Here is a 26,571-nt window from a genome sequence, read left to right as displayed (position 1 = left end):
TACTTGTTAGTAACATTGAGGATAAAGCTTACACAATCTATTTCACATTTGGGGAAAGTACTTTGTAAAGTATAAAATTAAATGAGTTACTTATAGTAACAGTATTGATAATCTTGCTTTTAGTTTGCAAAACATCAGTAAGTAACATCAAATTCTTACAAAAGAAATCTGATTTGATAAAATAGTCATATTCCCAAAATTAAGGCATGTTTTATTTGGGGAGAATAAAGATGATAAAGATGATAACATATTACCTTTATATTCTCTCCTCGGTCTCCTTGTCCATCCTAAGTTCTTAACTATCCTCAAATTGGAAAAAAAGAGCAGGATAGGGAAAAAATTCTCTAACCGTAATGTGTACAAGGAATGTTGCCTGGCCTAGATAATTTCAGCAGGAGTTTTTGTAAAATACAGTCTGTGTGACCATGAACTAATAGTTTTAAATAGGGAGGTAGTGAGTACTTTCAACTAAAAGGTCTTCTGACGCCTAAGGCTTTTATCAAAGCTTTCTCAATCCATTTTTGGTCAAAAATCTAGTGATCTATGACTGGCTTCCCATAGTCAGAGACTGACTCAGATTCCATTCAGGGTTGGTTACACCAAGGGAAGTTACATCAGGAGAATGGCTGATGATGGCATGGGCTGGGACCCAATAGAAGTGCTCTGGAATTGGCTCACGGCAATGCAGAACAGGAAAGCCTCATTAGATATTTCCTTACAGATGTATTTTAATCAGGCTCAGCTGGATGTATACCTTTGTTGATATAACTCCTGCATTCCTTTTAAACTGAGCTGACAGTCAATAATTGCTCAGTTCTCTAAGCTCTGACCTTCTGAGATTAGTCTATGGAATTTCATAGAATCAAAGACCATGGTTAAAGATGGAAAAAATCTCAATAGCCATCCAGTCTAATACCCTTATCTCGCAGTTGAGGAAACTGAGGCTTAACAAGAAGTGAATTGCCAAGATCATATAATCCTCTGACTAAATTTAGTGCTCTTTTTATTACTCTATTCCATAGTCCTTCAAGCAAGTAAGTGTGGATATGTTTGCAGTATTTTAGGGGTTATAGTATATCTGGGGTCCATGAGTTTCTGTATCTCAACATAGTTTTCTTTGCAATCCTAGGCATTTTATTTAATTAATTTAAAAACATTCTTCTGATAAAGGAGACACAAGCTTCACTGGAGTCAAAACACATGAAAGGGTATGTTTAGACAATTAATATAGTTTCTTCAGACTCAGATTCTGTGATATTTCACCAAGCATTTTACATATATAATTCCATCATCAAAACAATCTCTGAGAGATATAGGTGGATATTATTATTTCCATTTTACAGATGAAGAAACTAGAGTTCAAAGAAATTTAAACAGATTCTGATGTGTGAGCAAACTCCTTTTTGAAGGAAGTTTCATGTGGAAAAAAAGTGAGTGGGGATTTAAAGTGGGGGTGGGGAATGAAGAAGTGAAACTAACAGAAATTTCCACCTTCCTTTCTTCCTTCAATCCCTGGCACCCAGAGGGACAAAACTATACGTTGTCCCTAAAGTTGTTCATGACTGACCAGTCATTCAAAAAATATGTCTTGGATACCCATCTGCCAAGAACTGTGAGAAAGACAGAGAAGAATTTGTCCCTGCTCTCCAGGAACTTATGACCTAGTCAGTATATATACAAATAGCTACAATATTTATCAAGCATCTGTTATGTATAAAACATTAAGTTGGAGGCATTTGGGGATACACAAAACTTAGACAAGACAGATCCTGCTCTCATGGAACTCAATCCAGAAGAGGGAGATGAAATGGAAGTGACAATACATGACAAAGGGAGGTCTTTAAAATGAAACACTGTGGAAGATACAATGGCCAAGGTTATAACTAAAGGGAGAGGGTCAAGGAAGTCTGTGGAGGCAGCACGAGTCCACCCTTAATGTATAGTCAGAACCTGAATATCATACAAGAATGTGAACTTTGTTTAATAGCCAATGAGGAATCACTGAAGATTTTTAACAAAAGAGTGACATGACAAGATCTATTTAAAAAAAAAAAAAGATTATTCTGGCAGTGGTATAATGGCTGAAGAAGGGATCTGAGATCTTTAATAGATTGCTACATCAGTCTAAGCAGATAGTAACATGGCAGAGGTGAGAAAATGAATATAAGACTATATAAAGAGAGAATCTACAAGATTTGCCAACTTACTGGACTGAAAGAAATGGAAAGGTTTCAGACATGGGGGAAAGGATAAATGGTGCTGCCAGAGATAAGGAGAACAAAGGAAGAAAGAGCAACAAAAATGACCTCTGTTGGGACAAAATTATTTTGAGGTTCTGGTGGGCCACAGAAGTAGGAATATCTTGTGGGCACATGGAAATATGCTGGAGAATAGAAGAAGAGACAAGACTAAATCTCAATCCCCTCATTTTACAGATAAGAAACCAAAACCTCAGAGAGGTTAACTGATCTGTCCAAAATTGTACAGTTAAGTGACAGAGCAGGGTTTTGGCCTCTGGCTCTAAGAGCTTTCTAGGAACAGAGCACAGTCCTAGGGTGCTGTTATCCTGTTCAATATTTAAAAGTGCCTCCTTCTAGAAAACACATTTCACAGAGACAAGGTCTGAAATTCCCAAGTCTGTGCCTTCTTCCAAGAGAGAACTGGTAATACAGCCACAATAAGATTTGTTCATCCGACAATTTCAAGAGACATTTTTGCTCAATTAAAATACCAAATATTTGTTGAAGTGGCTGGTGAGATTCAGCTGTTGCTCCTAACCCACCCTACCCTACACTACGGTTGTGAGGGAATGAATAGCAGGTGAATCACCAGTGGCAATTTTTTTGTTGCTCCTTGTCTATTCCATTCACTTCAACAAATATGATAAGTGTATATACTTGTAAAGCATCATGCTAGGCTCTAGAAATATGATGAAAAAAATGATAGTTCCTGTCCTTTAGGTGTTTACATCCTACTGAGTGTAAAAATAAGTCTTCAAAGAAGATCCCTGTGATCTGGTGAAGGTTCTAAATATTCCCCAACCTCTTCAAAGATCCCCTACTAATTCCTCAAAAAATATATTCATTTTAAGAAAATTTGCTATAAAGTGAATGGGACCAACACAGTCAATGAGGTTAATATAATTACTTATCCTAAAACCTTATTATGGGACTGTTCTATTGCCCAGAACCCAAAGACTCCAATATTAATTAATGGACCTTAATAGATAATCATTAAAATATCTCCAAGAAGTGAAAAGTTTTAGACTGATCACCAGCAAGCTGTTCTGGAAAACATTTTTTTTATCCGTACCAAAAAGAAGGTATGAGTCATTAATACCCCCAAGAAAATCGTTTCAGTAGGCAGGTAAAAGCATTGGCTGCAGACTTTTTTGAGACACTTGGCAATGTAAAACAAAGAGAGGTTGGAGAGATGGATCAGGGGAAGGTTTTTTTTTTCCCCTTTATGGCCAGGACCATTTTAAAAGCAAATGGAAATATATAAATAGCAAGGGAGAGATTCAAGACATTTCAAAAAGATGACTCGGAACAGAGACCTGGAGATGAGATGGGATGGAATCATAGGCAGAGATGGGATATTAGTCTTAATGAAGAGCAGTACTTTTTCTTCTATAACTGAAGGGAAAGGAAAGAGGGTGAAAAATTGTGACTAAAAGAAGGAAGCAGGGGGAGTTTACATCAAATAATTTTAATTTTTCCAGTGAAGTAGGAGGCTAGATCGTCTGCTGGAAGTGTGGGAGTAGGCACAACATTGGTGGCAAGAGGAGAGTGGAAAAGTTATTGAAATAGTTACTGTAAAGAATGAGGGAGTCTTTCTATACTTCCCTTATTGCCTCCCTATCAATCAAGCAGTTTGATGCAGCTGATGTTAGGCATTGATTCTCCTTACATCTATATCCAAGTACCTTTTGCTAGATAACACATTTCACAGAGAAAAGGCCTAAAATCTCTAAGCCTATGTCTTCTGCCATTAGAGAGCTCAAAACCCTCTAGCACTTGTGTCACAGTCATGATAAGATTCATTCATCCAACAATTTCAATGGACATTTTTGCTCAAACAATTAAAATACCACATGCTTATTGAAATTGTTGGTGAGATTTAGCTGTGCTTCCCACCTCACCCCATAAGCCCAGACAATGAAAGTTATGGGAATTTACAGGAGGGGAATAATAATAATAGCAGAGCAAGTTTTCATCAGCTTAAAAGCGTGATACGTTGTATATAACCTATATCAGATTGCTTGCCATCTTGAAGAGGGAGAAGAAAGGAGAAAGAAAAAAATTGAAATCAAAATATTTTTTTTTTAATTTTAGTTTTATTTTTATTACTTTCATTTTACTTTATTTTTATTTTATATGCAAAGATAGTTTTCAACATTCACCTTTGCGAAACCTTGTGTTCCAAATTTTTCTCCCTCTCCTTCTTTCTCCCTCTTTCCCAAGACAGCAAGCAAGCTGATATAGGTTAAATGTGTGCAATTATTCCCAATATTCCATATTCCATATTTGTCATGGGGCACACACACACACAAAAATCAGAAATCAAAATCTTATAAAAGTAAATGGTTAAAACTTAAAAAAATAATAGAGATGATAAACAAAGAGGGGGAAAGTATTATATATTGATTGTCATCATCTTATTTGACTCTAACAAAACCCTATCACCCTCACTTTACACATAAGGAAACTGAGGCACAGAGAAATTAAATGGCTTGTCTAATGTCACACTGGGACTAGACTTAATCCCAAGACTTTCTGAATCCAAGTCCAGTTCTCTATCCATTATAGTAAGTTGTCTTACTAAAAGGAAAGGGATCAATTTATTATGAGCCTACTATGGGTTGGGCTAAAAACTTTAGAGATCTTATCTCCTTTTGATCACTGTGACTTCTTCCAAGAGCTTAGACTTGAAGGATGTGTGGAATGTAGACAGCAGTAGAGGTGGAGAATGGAAAACTGCACTTAAAGCAGAGGAACAATGCATGTTCCAGAGATAGAAGCTAAACATCATGTGTACATTTCATTTCAGTAAAACAGAGTGGAAGTTTGAGAGGAATAGGAGATAACGCTAAAAGCAAGAATCATGGAATAAATAACAAAAGCACTGAATAAAGAAACCTTAAAAGATTACCTAGTCTGACATTTATTTTGGAAGTTTGGAAACTGAACATCCCAAATTTGATTAAAATTCTATTGTAAGTTTGTGGTAAATTCAGAATTCAGCTGAACTAACCATAAGTCAATGACTTTTCCTCTAATAAAACATAGGGAAGTAAAGTAATATGGTGGGAGGAGCAAAAGCCCTAAAGTCAGAGGCCCTGGGTTCAAATTTTACTCTTGAAGTTTATAACTCATTTGACCATGGGCAAGGCATTAAGGCAGCTTTGTGGAATAGTGGAAAGAGTATGGTACTGGAGTCAAGAAAGCTGGAGTTTGGATATTGCTTCAACTGTTCACTAGCTGTGCAATCCAGGGCAAATCGCATAATTCCTCTCAGCCTCAGGTTCATCATTTGTAAAGTGAAGATAACAGGATCTTCCTCAAAAGAGTTCTTGTGCAAATCAAATAAGATGATATGTGTAAAAAGCAGTGTATATACTCTTAAGAACTATTACTATTAGCCGTTTGTAAATCTCATTAAATATTAAATTCCCTAGGCCTCAGTTTCCTCCTCTGTGAAATGAAGTGGCTCATGTGGATGGTTTTTGAGGTCCTTTTCAGCTCTACCTCTATGATCCAATTGGGACTGGTGAGTACCTGAAAGATAGACTGAAGAGTTTGGACTTTATTTGGGAACTAGTATACGATTCTGAGTGGAAGAATGAATAATTTATATAAATTATCAACTCTATAAAGCTTAGAACTGGGTCTCATTTAATCATGGCCCATAGCAGCAAATATGGTGTTTATACATAGAGGTATGTTTGTTGAATTGAATTGTCCAGTGACATCATTTCCTCCATGAAGTTTGCCTTGATCTTCTCATTTTAATTCTCTTTCCCTCTGTCAATTGTGTTCCATTTTCTTATCTGTATATATGCTGTATGTACTTATTAGAATATAGGCTCTTTGAAGGCAGGGGTTGTTCATTTTTTCTTTGTATCCCTCTCCTGGCTTATGTGCCTCCTTTCCTTTGAGTGATAGACATTAATATATGTTTGCTGAATTATTTAATGAGTTGAGGTGTATGAATAAAGTTAAGGTAGCTACATTCTTATCTTGACTGTGTGGCTAAAATGAAAAGACACATAAGGACTATGTTTCTTCAAACTTGCAGGGAACATTTAGATTGAGGATTGGGGGAGGAAAGAGACAAGGGAAAGAAGAGTAAATATTGAATGATTTGTCTCATCCCACCATTCCTAACCATTGTCATCTCTTCCCCCACTCAACCTACCCAGTTTTAGGGAAATAGAATAAATAGAATGGAAAGAATGAAAAATGGAAGAAAGGAAGAAGAGGGAGACACTGAACTAGTCAAGAGTGAGGTAACACAATTAAAGTAGCCACAAGGAACAGAGAAGTACTTCTATTTCTTTTGTCCTAACCCCAGTGCTATTATCTCAGATAGTGAATTCCTTCACAGATCAGATTTGTCAAGAAATTGGGATTCTAGTCCCAATATGGTCCTGACTTGTCAGAGTGAATCTGGGCAAAACATAGATCCTTCCTGGGCTTCAGCTGCCTTGTCTGAAGAGTAAAGATGTTGGATTGTACAGCTGCTAAGATTATTTCAGGCACTGTAGGGTAAGTAAGGGTTGGACTTGATATGGTCTAGGAGTGTGGAGTGCTCAGGTTTTGACTGCCTTTCTTTCCTCTCACTTCTTCACTGCTCTGCTTTCTGGTACCTTGACTCTGAATGGTCTGAATTGGCCAAAGACATAGGCAGACTCAGGGAAAGTGGTAAAAATCAGATGTGGGATGTTCCCTTCGATTCCAAGGCCTCTGCTGATAAACCAGGAGTGGGACTCGAGTCTACTCTTGGTTCCCTAACACACAGGTATTCTTTCTCTGATTCTGCAGTAATGATAGCCCTGGTTTCTGTCAAAACCATCACTTGCAAATCACACACTACTAGGGTTCCAAGACTTCACTTAAATGGGTAGCTGGGAAGGCCTGAATTCCTATCCTTTGAATTTCTTCAGTTTCACAAGCCACTCCTTATCTTCCAGACTCTGAAGAGTCTGAGAGAAAAGAAATGATCCTGGCCCCAAATGACCCAAATCCACTTTTTTCTCTGGGTCTAGGTTTCCATTTTGGAGCCCCATGTAAATGAACCACTACTATTAGTAACTAATGAACTGGGACTGGACCTTTCTTCAACTCTGGATCTTATAAAATAAAAATATATCAAAGGTTTTCTGTTATCCTCTCACCTAGAAACACCAAGACCACACAGGGCTCCTAGACACAAAATAGTACACAGTGTTAGTGGCTTTCATAGGCTATGACTAAGATGCTGGATAGAAGGAAGGGCTCAGATACCTCTGGCAGCTAGTCAACAGGATGCCTCAACTGTGGACATACTGACCACTAACAAAATCCTTACTGTTAATGAAAATCTGACCTCCAGGGGAGAGTGCCCATCTCTCTAAACAGGACTTAAAATATTGAGGGAGCTCTATAGACCACACATAGTGTCTTTGAAAGGGCCATGAAGTGGCTCTCCAGCTAAGAATTGGCCACCATATTGCACAAAATCTCTTTTTCTTTTCCCTATTTTCCTTTTTCAAGTCCCAGTGATTCCCAAGAGTAAAAAAAGAGGCAGGTAAAGAGGGGTGGTCCCATTGAGGACTGAAAGGAGCCAAGGGAGGCAAAGGAAGTTAGACTGGTACTCACTGATCGCCCCAGTGTATGTTGGCTGAGTAAGGTCTTTTGGTACCTTCCGGTAGATGTCAAATCTGAAAGGAGGAAAAGCATCAAGGGTGAGCTAGGCAGGACATTTCAATCATCACTTCCCCATGAGGCTGAATGGTGCTACTCATTTTCCCCTTTAATATTCCAATCCAATCAGGATCTTTTCCATGGTGAGGCAAGGGGTTGGCAAGGAAGGACAACAATCAGCCTTTCTGAAGATTTATATAATTGTGTAACACTTCCTCTTTGGTTTCATCTTTCCATCTTTCCACTGTCTTCATCCCCATTTTCCTTTTTCTCTTCCCACTCAGGATCAGCTCAGATCTAGGTGAATGATAAAAATATATTTGGCAAATTCCATCTTTCAGAAACAACCAAACTCTTATGGCTGCTGAGTGAAATTATTTCTCTCCTCGGATTTTTTTTTTTTTTTTAGGGAGATGGAGTAGAAGGTAGGAATGGGTTGGATTTGAATTATGAAAACTAGATTTCTGGACTTCTTTTCATCAAAACTTGAGGGGAGGGACAGCTAGGTGGTGCAGTAGACTAGCCCTGGACTAGTCCTGAAGTCAGGAGGACCTGAATTCAAATGTGACCTCAGACACGAACACTTCTTAGATGTGTGGCCCTGGGCAAGTCACTTAACCTAAATTGCCTTGTGCTTCTATAATACCACCGGTATTCATCCTTGCCTTTTTACCCACATGCCTGGCCATCACCCTAATTTAGGTCCTCATCAACAGATCTCATCTATAATATTGAGATAACCTTCTAATTTTTTTTTTTGCCTCCAGCCTCTCCTCTGTTCAACCTGTCATTCATATAACTGCTTTAGTAATCTTCCTAATGTATAATGTTCTTCATGTCATTCCTCTGCTCAAAAGTCTTTAGAATTTTGCTAGGCCATCCTTATCATATAGAGCAATAAGCTTGGGGTGGGGAGAAAGGGCACAGAATTATTGGAAGTAGTCATATATTCATATGTGAATCCATAAGTAAACAAACATTTTATAGACTCAATATCTTCCACATTTATGTATAAATTTTTCAAGTAGATGTAGCTCCTGTTCTAATTAATAAAATAAAATTCGTTTCAAAGAATCATAGATTTTATAAGTTTTGTATCATCAAAAGATATTAAAAATACAATTATTATCATATGGGGGAATTGGGAAATAATCTGATATTAAAAATGGGTCCTTAATGATGAAACATGCTACCAGTTTTCTTTTTTTTTTATTTTAATAGCATTTTATTTTTCCAATTACATGTAAAAGATAGTTTTTACCATTCGTTTCTATAAGATTTTGAGTTCCAATTTTTCTTCCTCTGTCCCTTACCTCCTCCCTCACCAAGTCAACAAACAATCACCAATTTTCAAATGAAAGAGAGATAAAGAAAGAGACATACATTTTTTGGATATGGATAATTTGGTAAATTATGACTATCATATTTGTGCCAAGACTTTTACTTTTCTTTATTTTCAGTTGAGGGTGGGCAGGAAATGATGATTAGGGTTCTTCTCTACCATTTCCTCTATCCACACTGCCCTAATGAGAAGAGAATAGAAGGAAGATTGGGAAAAATCATAATCAGGACAACTTGAAAGTGACAAGTTAATTTATTATATATTAAAAGAAAAAAAAATACAACAGATATCTGCAGTTTTATATATATAGTTTTCTCCACTTCCAATCTACATAGAAATGTTGATATCATTGGAAAATTCAAATAAAAAACAACAGAATAAATTTAAATTAATAAATTAAATTAAATTAAAAAGGAGATTCTCAGAGTCTGGGTAAGTCCACCCTCAATACTCTTTGCAACTCTCTAAGACCATAAGTTCCAAAGAAAGTGATTCCTCTAATGTTAAATGAAGTGAGTAGAACCAAGAGAACATTGTACACAGCAACAATAAGATTATACAATGATCAACTCTGATGGACGTGATTCTTTTCTACAATCCAGTGATTCAGACCAGTTCTAATGGACTTGTGATGTAGAAAGCCATCTGTGTATAGAGAGAAGACTGTGCAAACTGGATGTGGGTCACAATGTAGTATTTTCAGCTTTTTTTGTTGTTTGCTTGTTTTTTTCTCTTTTTTCTTTTTAATCTGACTTCTCTTGTGCAGCATCATAAATGTGGAAATATGTATAGAAGAAAAAAAAAGTGCTTCTTCCACTGGTCAAGGGATGTTCCTTGCTGAGGAACCACTGAAATCACAAGTCTCATCTATATCCTATAATATTTTTAAATGATATTTTAAAATATTAAAAAATATTTTGGAATCACTGAGATACAAAGTAAAATACAAATTCCTAAGTCTGACATTTAAGGTCTTTTACAAGCTAACTAGATCTATGATCTCACTGGGGCAAACAACCCCTGGGGAAGAAAATCTCTGTTCTGCACCATGAAATCATGGAGAATTGCCTGTGGGCACTGAAAGAGCCTGCCTGGACTCTGTCAATATGTGTCAGACATAGGATGTCAGAGATAAGACTTGAATCCAGGTCTTCTAGCCTCTTTCCACTTGCTCATGCTGCCTGTGATACTATAATTCAAAATTCCTACTTTATGTCATGAAAGAAAAGTATATGTCAGGCTGGTTTGTGAATGGTAGTAGCAGAGGGCATGGAAGAGAACCAATTGGTCAGAACTGGATAGAACTGGTTAGAAGAAAACCTATGGATAAGCTATTTTTGTTCTTGGGCAAGGGTTAGCTATGGTAGAAAGAATTTATTTTAGGAATTTGAGCAGACAGGCTATCCAAAGAACTGAATAATTCCAGGTACATTTCAATTCAACAAGTACTTATTACTTGTTGAAGTAGTTAGTGAAGTACTTATTAACTATCATAAATACAGATACAGTTGGTCAGTCAGTAAACATCACATACTCTGTGCCAGGCATTGTGCTAGGAACTAGGGATACAAAACAAAGCAAAAGACATTCCTTGCTGCTCTCAAGGTGTTTGAAGTGTAAGGGGGAAGAGGACATGAGAACAGTTAGGTACAAATAAGCCATATAATGGGTACATAGGAGATGATTAAAGGGGATAGACAGGGAAAGGCTTCTTTAAGAAAGCAGGATTTTAGCTGGGGTTTGAAGAAAGCAAAGGAAACCAGGAGGTGAAGATGAGGGAGAGCATTCCAGACATGGGGAATAATAATAGCAAGCAAAAATATTGGGAAATAAGAGTGTTTTACTCAAAGAACAGCAAGGAAGCCTGTGTCATTGAATCACAGAATAAATGGGGGAGGACAGGAGAAGGGGAGTAGAGACTAACGTGACTGGGATGGAGGAGGAGGGGTCATGAAAACAGAGGAGACTGTGAAGGATTTTGAATACCAAATATAGGATTTTTTATTTGATCTTGGAGATGATAGGGAACCACACTGGTGTTTAATAAGTAGGTGGGTGACATGGTCAGACTCATGCTTTAGAGTCAGCTTTGACAGCTGAGTCAAAGATAGATGGGAATAAGAAAAGACTTATAGCAGAACAATCCAAGAGCAGACTAATGTGATAATTCAGGCATGATGTGATAAGGGCCTAGTGGAAGTGAAGAAGAGAAGTTACCTGCAAGGAGTATTATGAAAAGGTCTTGGCAATAGATTGGATATGGAGGTGAGAATGAAGAATCGAGGATGACACATAAGTTTAAAACCTAGGTATTTGGGAAGATCACAGCACCCCCAGAAGTAAAAGAGAAATCAGGAGGAGGAGAGGGTTTAAGACAAAAAATGAGTTTAGTTTTGGAAATGTCAAGTTTAAGACGTCTATGACTCATCCAATTGGACATGTTTAAAAGGAATTTGAAGATGTGAGATTGGAGGTCAGCAGAAAGGTTAGAACTGTATATGGAGATTTGAGAATTATTAGCATAGAGATGACAACTGAATCCATGGCAGTTGATGAGATCACCAAGTGAAATAGCACAGAAGGAAGAGAGAAAAAGGCCCAGGAGTAAGCACAGATGACCAGGAGGGAGATGAATCAAAGGAGACTAAGAAAAAGAAATCAGAGAAGTAGGAGAAGAACTAGGAGAGAAAAATTCATGAAAACCTAGAAAGAAGAAAAAAAGAGGTTGTTGGGTAGTATTAAAGGCTGCAGGGAGATCAGGAAGAATGAAATGAGAAAAGATCATTAAATTTGGAAAAGAAGAGATTGCTACAACAAAGTCCTCATCCTCAATAATCAGATATCCAATTTAAAGATTCTAACAATTTAAAAAATTAATGAATATAGAAACACAATTGAGGTGGGAAATCTATAAGCAATTATCTATGAGAATATATTTGTTGTTCAGTCATTTCAGTTTTGTCCAACTCTTTGTGTCTTCATTTGGTGTTTCCTTGGCAAAGGTATCAATTCATTTTATGGAAACTGTGGTAAACAGGATTAAGTGACTTACCTAGGATCACACCACTAATAAAATATCTGAGGCCATATTTGAACTTAGGAAGATGGTACTCTGTCCACTGAGCCACTTAACTATCCTTATAAGAATATATAGATACTGAGATACCACTACACACCTGTCAGATTGGCTAGAGTGACAAGGAAAGATAATGCGGAATGTTGGAGGGGATGTGGGAAAACAGGGACACTGATACATTGTTGGTGGAATTGTGAACACATCCAGCCATTCTGGAGAGCAATTTGGAACTATGCTCAAAAAGTTATCAAACTGTGCATACCCTTTGATCCAGCAGTGTTTCTACTGGGCTTATACCCCAAAGAGATACTAAAGGGAAAGGGACCTGTATTGCCAAAATGTTTGTGACAGCCCTGTTTGTAGTGGCTAGAAGCTGGAAAATAAATGGATGCCCATCAATTGGAGAATGGTTGAGTAAATTGTGGTATATGAACGTTATGGAATATTATTGTTCTGTAAGGAATGACCCGCAGGATGAATACAGAGAGGCTTGGCGAGACTTAGATGAACTGATGCTAAGTGAAATAAGCAGAACCAGGAGATCATTATATACCTCAACAACGATACTGTTTGAGGATGTATTCTGATAGAAGTGGATCTCTTCGATAAAGAGAGCTAATTCAGTTTCAATGGATCAAGGATGAACAGAAGAAGCGACACCCAAAGAAAGAACACTGGGAAATGAATATAAGCTGCTTGCATTTTTGTTTTTCTTCCCGGGTTATTTTTACCTTCTGAATCCAAGTCTGTGCAACAAGAGAACTGTTCGGTTCTGCACACATGTATTGTATCTAGGATATACTGTAACCTATTCAACATGTAAAGGACTGCTTGCCATCTTGCGGAGGGGATGTAGGGAGGGAGAGGAAAAATCGGAACAGAAGTGAGTGCAAGGGATAATGCTGTAAAAAATTACCCTGGCATGGGTTCTGTCAATAAAAAGTTATTTAAAAAAAAAAAAGAATATATAGATATTAGGAAATAGTCAACATGGCTTTGTGACCAGACTACCTGGATTTCTTTCTATGACTAATTAGCAGGAAGCAGGATAGATGGATGATGGGCAGTTAATACAAAGAAGTAGCATGCTGATGGAAAGAAACACTAGACTTGAAATCCAAGGGCATCCTGAATAGGTATGATATATCAGTGTGTGGAAGACAGGAAAATGAACAACTTTTAGACAGCCCTCATATTACATTATGCTATAATATAATCACTCTGTAAGCTGATAGTATAATTTTAGTATTCTTGTTTGGCAGTTGAGGAAACTAAGGCTCACTAAACTGAATTGTTCCATTCTTGATCAACCAGTTTATATAAAACCCTGAATCTGATAGCTAGCGCAGTATTCTCTTCTCTACCTTCTATATTCTGGCTCTTAATCCAGTATTCTCCCCATTTCATAATGCTATAACAGTCTGTGTGGTTCTAGGGTTCATTCTAAGCAATATTTTTGTCAGTGACTCTGATGAAAGGTTTTAAAAGATGCCTGTCAAAGTTGAAGTGCACATTAAATTAGGTGGGGACTCTGGATGAGATAGGAACCTCCAAATGACACTGGGTAACTTGAGAATCTATAGTACTTTGTCGAAAACGATGATATTAAAAAAAAAAAAGAAAAAAAAAAACGATGGTATTTAAAAGGCTAAAAATCAGTATCACCAATATGGGCTGAGAAAAGAGATGGGCCTCACAAAGCTTAATATCAAGACCTTGGGGTTGGGGTAGAATGTCATGGCTGACCACAAGCCCAGTGAATCAGCAATATAAGGCCACTGTGACAAAGGCCAGCAGGAGACAAGGATGAATTAATAGGGCTATGACATGCCAAGGGCAGGAAGTAATTCTTCCACTATGTTCCACATTAGTCAGCTCCTCCTTAGCGTAGAGTATCGTGTCTATCTTTGGTCGCCTCACATTAAGGAGGATGAAGACATACCGGATACATTCTATACAAGAGCATTTAAAGGGATCAATGGGTTAGAAAAGGGGTTAAAGAAAATGGAGTTGTTCAGAATCAGAACAAAGTGCTTCATCCTTCTTATTACCAATAACAGGAGCAATGACTCTCATTTAAATCTGGCCTTTTGAGGATCACCAAGGGCTTTTCTCATAACCCACAGAAGGCCACAGGGAAATTCAATTATTGTTCTTACTAATAAGGAAGATGTAATAGAAGGTGGGTTCTCTTTGAGTTCCAAAGACCAGATGGGAAGAAATGGGTTTACATTAAAACAGAGGGCATATCAATTAGACTTAATGTTGAAAAGCAATAATAACACTCCCAATTCCTGGACTCATTGTTCAAATAGCTAGCTGTGGCATTTTACCCTTGTTACAGACTAAACCTGCCCACATCTTAGCAGATGTCTTTCTTCAACCAAAAGAACTCTGGAAGTCCATCACTCAGGGACCAATCTTCTGGCAAAGTGTCTTTCCATACTTGTCCTAGACCACATAAATATGGTCCTCACATGACAGAGTCTATTACTAGACTCATATTACTCAATAAGCATTTAAGTGCCCACTATGTGCCAAGCACTCTGCTAAGTGCTAGAAACTGGTAGCATTCATTAGAGCTTGTACTCTGGCTGACTCTAGGGTCATCTTCCACATCATGATAAAGTACAGAAAGAGAACTTTAGAGAAGGAATACTAATACTATTTTATATGTATATAGTACTACCAAGGTACACAAATGATATATAATATTCATATACAGACAACATACATATTGTCTCTTCTCATCCTCAGAACAGCCTCAGGAAGTAAGATATACAACTACTACTGTGTATTTTATACATGGGAAAACAGGTTGATACACCAAGTAATTTGCCAAAAGCTCTGTAGCTAATAAATGGCAGTTAGGATCTGGACATGGCAAAACAGAAAGAGCAATGGATAGCAAATAGAAAATCAGGTTAAAATTCCATCTCTGGTATTTACTACCAGTGTGAATTTGAGTTCATTATTTTACTGCTTTGGGCCTCAGTTTCTTCATTTGTAAAATGAAAGAGCTGGATTAGAAAATTAGAAACTATAACTCTAAATCCAATGTTTTTTTTCCAAATCTTTTGTTCTACAAAAGAAAATTGTCACATAGCAAAGAAAATGTTATACAATATACAATCCTTACCTCACTCCAATCCATCCCCAAACACTCAAGTAATTTTGCTTAACTGAGGGTCAAACCATGTCATCCTCCTATTCAAACTCCATAGTTCACTACTATCTCTTGGATCAAATAAGAAATCTTCAGTTTGTTTTTTAAAGCCATTTACAATTTGGCCCCATTCTACCTTGCCAGTCTATTTATAAATGATTCCTTTTCTTAGACTACAATGTAATGCAGTCACACTGACCCTCATGCCTACATTTTCCCTTTTTCTTCCTGGAATCCCTTGTTTTCTTCAAAGCTTATCTCAAGTGCTTCCTGTTCATGAAACCTTTCCTGATTCCTCCACCTTGCCCTTCCCCTCAAATTACCTTCTCTTTGTTATTTAAAATTTTATATCCACGAATTCATGAACATAGATTCACAATATCTTCCCTGATAGAATGTAAACTTGTTTAAGTTAGGAAATGTTTCATTTTTGCTTTTGTATCTCTAGTCCCTTGCATATAATAGGTACTTCATTAATGTTTGCTTGCTTGATCACTCTGACCCAATGAGGCTCCACCTAAAAGGAAACAAGCATTTATGAAATATCTACAATGTACAAACAAACATTTATGAAGTATTTACAAAGTAAAATTTGCTGGATGCTTAAAAAATCTTGTTTTTATTCTCACAACAACCTTAGGCAGATGTTATTATCCCCATTTTACAGTTGAGGAAACTGAGGCAAACAGAGATTATAGGATTTGCTTGTAATCTTAGGTTTCATGGATAGTAAGGGTCTAAGGCTGACTGTTCTTGACTCCAGGGATATCAATTGTTTTCTACTGTGTCACTTAATGAGTTCTAGAATCTATCTAGCATTCTGAATCTAGAATATTGTGTTCAGTTCTAGGCACATTTTTAGAAAACACACAGAGAAGCTTCAACATATTTAGAAGAGTTGGAGAAATTGAGTGTGTTAAGCCTGGAAAAGAGGAAATCTGGGAGACATACTAGCTACCTTCAAAGTATCTGAAAGCTGCCAAGTAAAAGTGATATTAGACTGTTCTGGTTGTCTTAGAAAGACAGAACTAAGAACAAGAGGTAGAATTGTAGAAGGAGAGATTTCCACTCTACAGAAGAGCTGCCCAAAGCAGAAAGGAGCTGTATCTCAGGAAGTAGGGGGTTCCCCTACTTTGGAAGTCTTCAAGCAGAGAACAGATTCTTATTCAGTCAATTGTTCTGTCTAAGATACCTTCCAATTCTGGAATTATGTCATTATAGAGTGAAGCTAAAGTGAAACTTGATATGCTGAACCTTATTTTCCCCAGCGACTTTCATTTTAAAATTGGAACTTCTTTCCTGTAGGAAAAAAAAGCAACTCCAGTGAATTCAGTAGAAGTCAGTCTCAGATGACAGCTTTTTTTTTTTTCACAATTTCTAATCTATACTTCCTTACCCCACTCCTCCCTCCCCTCCCTCTCTCTCTCCTTGTGTGTGTGTCTCTCTCTTTCTCTCTCCCTCCCTCTTTCTCCCTGTCTCTCTCTCTCTCTGTGTGTCTCTGTGTCTCTCTGTCGCATTCTATCTCTCTCTCACACATACACACACACACACATACTCACTCAAAAACATACACTCATCCACAAATACACACATGCATTTTTATCTCTCTCTTCCTTTCTCTTTCTACTCCTTGTGGGTTTTTTTTTTTTGGGGGGGGGAGGGGGAGTTGGTTTGTTTATGTCACTATATAAGTCTATCTCCCTCATGTATGTATATGTGTACATTAAAATACCCAGAGAGACCTCTCTATTACAGAGGATCATAGTCTTTTGCTCTGGAAAAGCCCTTGGACATCTGTTCCAACACCTTTATTTTAGAGCTAAGGGCTCTGAGGACTCGAGGGTGAAGCGACTCAAAGCTGCAGAGCAGAGCTGGGATTAAACCCTGATAGTTCCAAGCCAAGGCCTTTTCTTCTATATCAAAATGCAAAAATGTTCCAGGTTCCTCATCTGTTACTAATTTCAGTCAGTCCTGATCGCTTTGGTAATAAGACAATGCTACTGAGGACCTAAGAAATGAAAAAAAACTACAAAGGTTCAGTTAACAGATAAGAAATTAATAAGTTTTCTGATAGAATGTCTTTTTATTGTAGGCAACCTGTTCTGGTTGTTTATGATATTGATTTCTTCAGCGCCTCAGTATAATGTGAGGTGACCCTGAGCTATCCTAGATGATGCCAGCAGAGTTGCAAGCTGCAGCAGATCCTACTAAACTTGAGTCAAAAAATGAATGTGGTGAAAGATTTTGTGTCAGTCATTCAACAACTATCCTATGGAAGTTTGGGGTGACTCACTATTGGTTAGCTGTAGGGTAATGGATTTCTTTGGCCAGGATAACTCAAGGAACCATTGAAAGCTACATCAGTTTATGTAAAGGGAAGAAGTTTGTGTGAAAAAAGCAGGGAGGAGGGAGTGAGGGGAAAGCACATGATACATACTTAAACTACTAAAAACACAGATCTTACAAATACTTAAGTATTCCTCTCAAAAGGATAGCAATCTAATCAGTGTCAATAAAAACCACATTTATTAAGTGCTTACCATGAGGCAGGCACTGTGCTAGGTGATGGGGATACAAAGCAAAAAATGAGATAATCTCTGCATTCAGGGAGCTGATAGAATAAGACATGTTTGACATACAAACATAAATATGTTTGAAATAAATTTATACAAAATAAGTCTTGTGTAACATAACAGGAAAGCACTAGTAGGAGCTGGGGAAAATCAGTTAGGATGTCAAGTGGGAAGTAGCAATTGAACTGAGCTTTAAAAGAAAATAAGCACTGTAAAATGCAGAGATAAGGAGGAAGGAATGCATGTATGGAGTTCAGTCTGTGTGCAAAGGCAAGGAGATGAGAGGGAAACAGTTGAGTATGAGGAACAGCATATCCCTAAAGAAGGATGATGAAATCTCACTTCACTGATTACTGATCCCTTGCTCCCCTTATTGATCCTCAAAATGTAGAATTATGAGATAGGTTCAGAGAGAAAAAGGATCTTGGAGGTCATTGATTCAAACACCTTCATTTTACAGATGGAGCCCTGAGGCCAAGAGAAGTTAATTGTTTATGATCATAGAGACATTAAGTATCAAATAGATGTTTATACTTCTTGATTCTTGAGGACAATGTTCTATCTACACCAAATGATCTCCCATGTATTTTGCGACTTTATTAGTAACTAATTTTGAATGTTAATATTCTGAGTGCTATTGTTACTGCTATGCAAATTGTTGTTACATTAGAATATAAGCTCCTTGAGGAAAGGGTTTTTTATCTTTCTTTGTATCCTCATACCATTATGTCCTGCTTCACACAATGACTGGCACATAGTTGATATTTAATAAATGCTTACTGACTGACTGACAAGACACAATACCACAATCTCAGAAACACTTCAGTTTCAAGTGATTCAAAAGATAACGGAAGTGTGCTTGGTAGCTACAGGTAAGTCACATCATATTACCAATGATACCTTATGTTGTAAGAAGTAACATTAAAGGTATGCATGACCATGAAAAAAGTGGAATGAACATGCATTGAGAGTAAACAAATGATATTTGGTCCAAGTGCAATACTAATATCCATGAAACTTTAAAAGATCTAGAAGAATGCTTACAACATGCTGAGTGAACTCTTTATAAGGATTTAGGGAAGGTCATAGATAAGAACCACACAAAATAGAAAAGCACAGATAGATTATAATCTGCCCCTGTGGAAGGAGAGAGTAACCAAAAGGATTAGGTCACTGATCCACTGAGTTATCATCAATGTTCTTGCAAAAAGCTATTTTCCTATAAATAATGATTTAATGTGTGCTTAATTATTTAGTATAACTTTAAAACATTTAGTGTAAAAGTTTCTTGGGGAATTCATGTCAAATTTTATGTTGGCAATTAACAGAAAAATTGAATTTGTATTTAAAAAAATACAATGTACAACACACTTATGGACTCTATTCTCTAAGTCAATGCATGGATACATAGCCAGACTCAAAGAAAATACGCATAACACTTCCCATGTCCCTAAACAGGGCAAGAGCCACTGGAAATATCTGACTAACAGACTTACTCTGTCATTTCTTTTCATAGCAAAATGGCTCAGCTATGCTATTTTAACTTCCTTGGTTAGGTTCTCACTTCTGTGATCTTGCAGATGGATCTCAAATCACTTTGTGGTTCACCATACGTGGGTGGTAACTAGGCAGCAACTTATGATGTCACTGTTTCCAAGACTTAATAAAATTTATATGCCACTGAAAAACAAATAATGTGAAAGTGATGGGTCACCTTCCCCCAAAATAGATTTTTACATTTTATCTGGATGCCCTTGAATGGAATGAGGAGCCTTAGGCTCCAGCTTGTCGAGTTCTTCTCCACCCAAGCAGCAGAAAAACTATTAGTGAGGTGGACCATCCAGCCCAAAGCAGCAGAGCCATTCAGGTAAAATCTTCATCAGTACAGACATGATGATATATAAATTTTGTCCATCAAATTACTCATCCCCACACACAATAAAAAAAAAAAAAAGATTCCCAAGACCAATTTATTTCTTCCTTCTAGCAAAATGCAAAAAGCAATAGTACATCTTCCTTATATCCCTTCATTATAGGACTCAGTGCTAAAAGCTTCTTAGGGTTGACCTAATAGTCCCTAATGTGGCAGTGGATAGAAAAAAAAAATAAAGAATTGTTCAGAACAAGGCACCACCTGCCTCTTACACACACGCGCGCGCGCACACACACACACACACACACACACACAGAGTGTTGATACCATCCCCAAATATAGCTTTAGCTCAAGTGCCACATATTACGAGAAGCCTCTCCTGATCTCTCAAGTGCTAGTGCCTTCTCACAAATTATCCATGTACTTCTATAGATAAATATCTCTTCTGATAAAATGTAACATCCTTGAGAGCAGGGATTCATTTCTGCTTTTATCTCCATCTCAGTCTTTGCATTGGCTAACCCCTATTTTCCTCTCTTCTTTTTTAACATGCAGTTCATTTTCCTGGTGTCCCTAACTGCTAGTAACCTCTCTTCACAATTTCCCTTACATTGAACCATATGTTTTTTCACTTTATATTTTTACTGCATATATTTTTTATATTAACTGACTTTACAATTAAAATGTAAGTTCTGAATTTGGAACTGTGCCCAAAGGGCTATAAAACTAAGTATTCCCTTTGACTCAGCAATAACCAAAGAAATTTTTATTGTACTATTACTTATAAATATTTATTATATTTATTTATTAAATTATTATATTTATAATATTTCTATAATATATAATAGTATATGCTATATATAATAAATATTATATTATATTTAAATTTATATTATTATTTTATTGTATCCCAAAGAAAAGGAGGACCAGGACCTATATCTATAAAATTATTTATATCAGTTCTTTTTGTGGTGGTAAAGAATTGGAAATTGATGAGTTATCAATAAAACGGGGAATGATTGAACAAGTTGTGATATGTGATTGTGATGGAATACTATTGTGCTATAAGAAATGACAAATAGTTTCAGAAAAACCTGGGAAGATATATATGAAGTGAGCAAATGAAGTGAGCAGAACCATGAGAACATTGTACACAGTAACAGTAATATTGCATGAATGATTTCACTATTCTCAGCAATACACTGATTCAAGACAATTCCAAAGGGCTTGTGATGAAAAATATTATCCACTTCCAGAAAAAAGAACTGACGGCTCCTGAACATAGTGGTTTTAACTTTATTTTTCTTTTCCTTTGAGAGAGGGAATCTGTTTTCTTTTACAATATGGCTAATATGGAAATGTTTTGCATGACTGCATGTATAATCTATATCAAATTGCTTACCTTCTCCAAGAGGGGAGAGAAAAGAAAAATAAGTAATTTTAGAACTTGAAACTTTAAAAAATGAATGTTTAAAATTGTTTTTACATGTAATAGGAAATAAAATTAAAATTTTAAAAAAGAATGTAAGCTCTGGGTTTTATTTTTTGTACTTATATTCTCAGCATCAAACATAGTGCTGGGCCCTTAGCTGGTGAGTAAAAAATACTAGCTAAGTCATTGATTTATATCCCCCAGGCCCAATATAAAGCTTGCAGATAACAGGGTCTTAATAAAATATTTGTTGGTCAGGTTTTATTGATTTGATTTTTTTAAAAGTTTTTTCTTATTCATTTTTCCCCCCTTTTTTTTTCCTTTTCAGTTTCAAATTCTCTCCCTTCCTCCATCCCTTACCCCACTCACTATTGGTAAACAATACAATATCTATTATATATGTGAAGTCATGGCAAACATATTTCCATATTAGCCACATTACTCTCTCCCCTCCCTCCAAAAAAGACAAAGAAAATAAAGTGAAAAAATAATATACTTCAACTTAAACTTAATGTTTACCAGTTCTTTTTCTGCAGGTGGATAGCATTTTTTATCACAGGTCTTTTGGAATTGTTGTGTATCATTGTCTCAGAGTTTCTATCTTTTTGTCTCATACATCTTTTTAAAAATTAATTTGATATAAGAGATGACTTTTGGGGAGTGGGGAGGGAGAAGGATTCAACCAGAAATGTAGGTGACATAAAAACAAAAGATAGCAATAAAAATCTTTTTAGAAAGCTTATAAAAAATAATGTTGATTAACTGAACTCAACTTTGTAGGAAACTAGATCTTGTAAAAGAAGACAGTGACGAGGAAATAAGTACATTCCAGGAACAGGGAACCATAGGGATCGGAGAAGGAACTCCAGGCCCAAAAGCTCAAGCAGGCCAGTTTGGCTGGACTTCAGAGTGACTACACAATGGGGAGTAACATGTAATGTATCTGGAAAAATAGGTTAGAACTATATTGTAATGGTCTTTAACAGACTAAAGGAGAAATCCGTATTTGATCTTAGAAGCAATAGGGGCCTCTGAAGCTTCCTGACCAGCAGAGTGAGGTGGTCAGACTATGCTTTAGGAATATCAGTCTAGCAGCTGTGTAGAAATTGAATTAGAAAAGGTTCTGAAAAACTTAAAGCAAGAAGCTCAATTAGGAAGCAAGAGAATTCATGGCCTTCAGTCTTTGAAACATGAAAGTCTCGATGAGTGACTGTAGAGGCCAGATTCATTCAACATTCAATCACTAGAGCTTATTTAACTATAGAAAGACATGGTCCAATCTCAACTCGAGGTATATAGCTTTGGCAGCTATATGAAAGATGGATTGTAGAGGATAGAAACTTGAAGTAGGAAGACTAATTGGAAGCTCTTATTAAGTCTAGATGAGATATGTTGAGGGCTTGCACTGAGGTGGTGCCTTATAAGTAAACAGAGGAAATGGATGCAAGAGTTGCTGAGGAAGGGGAAAAGAGAAACTCTGGCAACTTTTTCTCATATGTGAACCTGGGTGTTCTAGAAGGATGGAAGGTGTCATCACAATATCAATAAACGCTCCACACAAGTTTGAAAGAGATGTGTCCTTTTTTGTTGTTGTTTGCTTGCTTTTTGTTTTCTTTCTAATTTTTTCACCTTTTTGATCTGATTTTTCTTGTGCAGCATAATTGTGGAAATATTTGTAGAAGAATTGTACATATTTAACATATTGCATTACTTGCTGTCTAGGGGAGAGGGTGGAGGAAAGAGAGGGAATGAAAATTTGGAACACAAGGTTTTGAAAGGGTGAATGTTGAAAATTCTTTGTATATATTGTTGAAAATAAAAAGCTACTATTAAAAAAGAAAGAAAGAAAAAAAGCCAAGAAAAAATTCTAGACTGAATTAAAAGAGGCTACCCTGGCAAACTGTTTTCAGTTCTGTGTGGTACATTTTAGGAAAAATGAAAAGTGAAGGCCCATATAGAAATGGATGACCAAAACAGTAAAGTACCTTGAGACCCTGCCACATGAAGACTAACTTAAGAAACCAAAGATATTAGCCCAAGATTAAAGTTAATTTGGGTTCAGAAATCAGTCAGTGATAAGAAAAATTCCATCAAACTATGGAGGAAGAGATATGAAAATTAGATTCTGCTTGGCCTTAGGAGCAGAGACAGGAACAATGGTGGAAACTGCAGAGAGGAAGATCTAGACTTTTGATGTAAGGAAAAATTTCCTAAAACTTAAAACTATTCTAAAACATAATGGATCTGTTATGAGAGTTACTATGACCTCACACCCCTCTCCCTTCCCTGACTATTTTTGTTGGGGATGTGAGGGGAATTTCTATCAGCTTGAATTATCCCTTTGTTAGTGCCCTGTTATTCCCCAAACATCTCAAGAAGCACCAGGGACAATTGGAGAATTGAGCACTGAAGTAAATGAAATGCCCCCATGTTCTCAAGTTGCTAGGAACTCACCTTTTCTAGGATCTTTGTCATTGAGTCATGGGTACTGGGAGTAATATCTAGGCAAATGCAATAGCAGAGGGAAAGCTGTGATTGCTTCTGTGAAGACTGAGGTCCCTCTTGAGTCATCACAATTAGCGCCAGGTGAATTAAGAAAATATCTTGTAGAGAGACTTCTTTATCCTTACCCATGCCAATTCTTCCAGGGGGATTATAAACTGTTGTTTGGAAGCATTAGGGTTCAAATAAGACCATACAACCTCCTATCTGCCCTAAAGACAATTCACTGCACCCATGAGAATAGCAACGGGAACTGGGGTAATTTTTGTGGGGTCCCTATGGCCAGAACTGAACAGAGCCTTGCTCCAGGTATCCTCATTAAAATGAATCCTGGCCAGAACCTAACTATGGTTTTCAAGCACAGTCAAAAGGATCAGGGGAATACAATACTAAGCTTTCTCTCCAAACTCTCTCACAGGAAGTACTGGAAAAATAATAAGACAATTAAGTCACTTGAACTTCTGGGAGTATTTTCCAAGCCATTGCATAAGAGTATTTACAAAGAATTGTGTGCTGAGTGCCACATGAGAAATTTTACTATGTACCTTTAAACTGGAGACAGCATGGCGGAGTGGGAAGGTCTCTGGACTGAATCCAGAATAACTCTGCCCTACTCCTAGCATCCTCCTTTTCAAACTAGGAGGAAATAAAGTGGACCAGAGGATTGCAGTGTGGCGTTGTAGATACAGGATCCTTTTCATGGACTCTAGAAGACTTAGGTTCAAATGCCACCTTTAATTGTTGTTATGATTTTAGCCATGTTACCTTAGTCTTTCTGAATCTCACTTTACTCATCTGTGAAATGGAGGTGATATAATACTTCTACTGCCATTTAATGGGGTAGTTGTGAGGCTCAAATAAGATAACAATATAGAGGAAGTGTTTCATGAATTTTAAAGTGATATGTAATTACTAATTATCATTATTATAGCTACTGTTAACTCTTATAGCCCTAGAATAGGTTGCTAGAAATAGAGAAAAGCAATGAGCATGATTTAAAAAAATTAAAAAGAGATATCAAAAGGGAGAGTCAAAGGACTGGAATAGGACATAGCTGGAGGTCTCATCATACGCTAACTATAAAACTGAATATCCTTGAACCAAGAACTAATTTCAAGACATACTGCTTTCAAGAATACATCTAGAATGGACTATTTACAGCCTTTTCATATGTACCCAGCCGTCAAAAAAAATGAACCAAAATGGCCCATGACATGATCTCATAGGAAGAGGAAAGAGCTCAATTTCAGCTCCAGGCTCATTAAAAGCAGCCGGTTCTTGGTGCTTTTGGCACCAAGCCTCCTGAAATCATAGGATCATCAAGGCCACAACGAGGGCCAAGCAAGGCAGTGAGCAAGCAGCCCCTTACGTGTTACCAAATCACTGGAAACAGGAAATAACTTTAGGGCGAACACAGCAAAAACAACATCCCATATGCCTAGACTATAAATGGCAATGTATTCTTAGAGGGGCAAAATATTAGCTGGTTTTTCAAAAGTGACCTATCATCGGATAAAAATACAGAAGGCATTTAAATGCTGAAAGGCAGAAGCTATTTTGGGGACTGAACTCTCATCTTCATGGCTGCTGGCCAGGTTGGAGCCCTAAACATGGATTTAAAAGGAATTATTTTTATTTTCATGAGTTTCTTTTTTTAGAAAGAGAATGTATTTTAGTGACACTTCCCAAGTCAATCTGGCTCCAGAATACAGTCAGCTCTTAAAAGCCAATCTTTCTACCACCTATTCCTTTTCTTCTAATATAATCCTAATTCAGATCCTTTTATGAGCTTTGGGAAATCAGGTAGTGACTGATTCAATTTAGGCTTGGGTAAGACCTGATTAAATTAAAATCCTGACATGGAGTTCAGTATAGGGAAATGGATGTTTAAAAGAGCATCTGAATTTCATAGGAGTTCTAGACCTGCAAATTATAAGTATATGGTACCTCCTGCATTCATATAAGAGAAATGAAAAGCCATAGGAAAAAAATGTACTTGGAAGTAAAGGATCTTTGTTCAGATCCCACTTTTGCCACTTAGTACTTAGGAGACCCTGAACTAAGTCAAATTCTCTGAGTTTCATTTTCCTCATCTAAAAGAAACAAAATGGCCTCTAAAGTCACTTCTGGCTCAAATTTACATTTTTTTTTAATAATAGCTTTTTGTTTTCAAAATATAAGCAAAGATCGTTTTCAACCTTCACCCTTACAAAACTTTGTGTTCCAAATTTTTCTCAACCTTCTTTCAACCCCTCTCCTAGATAGCAAGTAATCCAATATATGTTAAAACATGTGCAATTCTTCTATACATATTTCCACATTTATCATGCTCCACAAGAAAAATCATATCAAAAAGGAAAAAAAAAAGAGAAACAAAACAAAAAAGCAAGCAAACAACAATAAAGGTGAAAATACTATGTTGTGATCCATATTCAGTCCTCATAGTCTTCTTTCTGGATACAGATGGCTCTCTCCATTACAAGTTTATTGGAATTGCCCTGAATTACCTGAATGTTGAAAAAAGCCATGTCCTTCAGAATTGATCATTACATAATCTTGTTGTTATATATGATGTTCTCTTGGTTCTACTCACTTCACTTAGCATCAGTTCATGCAAGTCTCTCTTTCTGAAATCATCCTGCTGATCCTTTCTTATAGAACAATGATATTCTGTAACATTCTGATCTTCAGACAGGGAAATGA

The 26,571-nt window shown here is 36.8% G+C and overlaps 1 protein-coding gene across 2 annotated transcripts in view; it reads right to left on the bottom strand.

Annotated features, from left to right (window-relative positions):
- ERGIC1 (endoplasmic reticulum-golgi intermediate compartment 1) overlaps positions 1-26,571 on the bottom strand; it is a 141,386-nt gene that overhangs the window by 59,768 nt on the left and 55,047 nt on the right. For both annotated transcript variants that reach the window (XM_051978911.1, XM_051978910.1), the window contains exon 2: positions 7,860-7,921. In XM_051978911.1, the coding sequence (XP_051834871.1) occupies positions 7,860-7,921 (62 nt within the window). The remainder of the gene's footprint in view (positions 1-7,859; positions 7,922-26,571) is intronic.

This window comes from Antechinus flavipes, chromosome 2, assembly GCF_016432865.1.
Source record: "Antechinus flavipes isolate AdamAnt ecotype Samford, QLD, Australia chromosome 2, AdamAnt_v2, whole genome shotgun sequence".
NCBI classification, from domain to species: domain Eukaryota; kingdom Metazoa; phylum Chordata; class Mammalia; order Dasyuromorphia; family Dasyuridae; genus Antechinus; species Antechinus flavipes.
The sequence above is the reverse complement of the archived record's forward strand: the minus strand, read 5'-3'. Positions and strand labels throughout refer to the sequence as shown.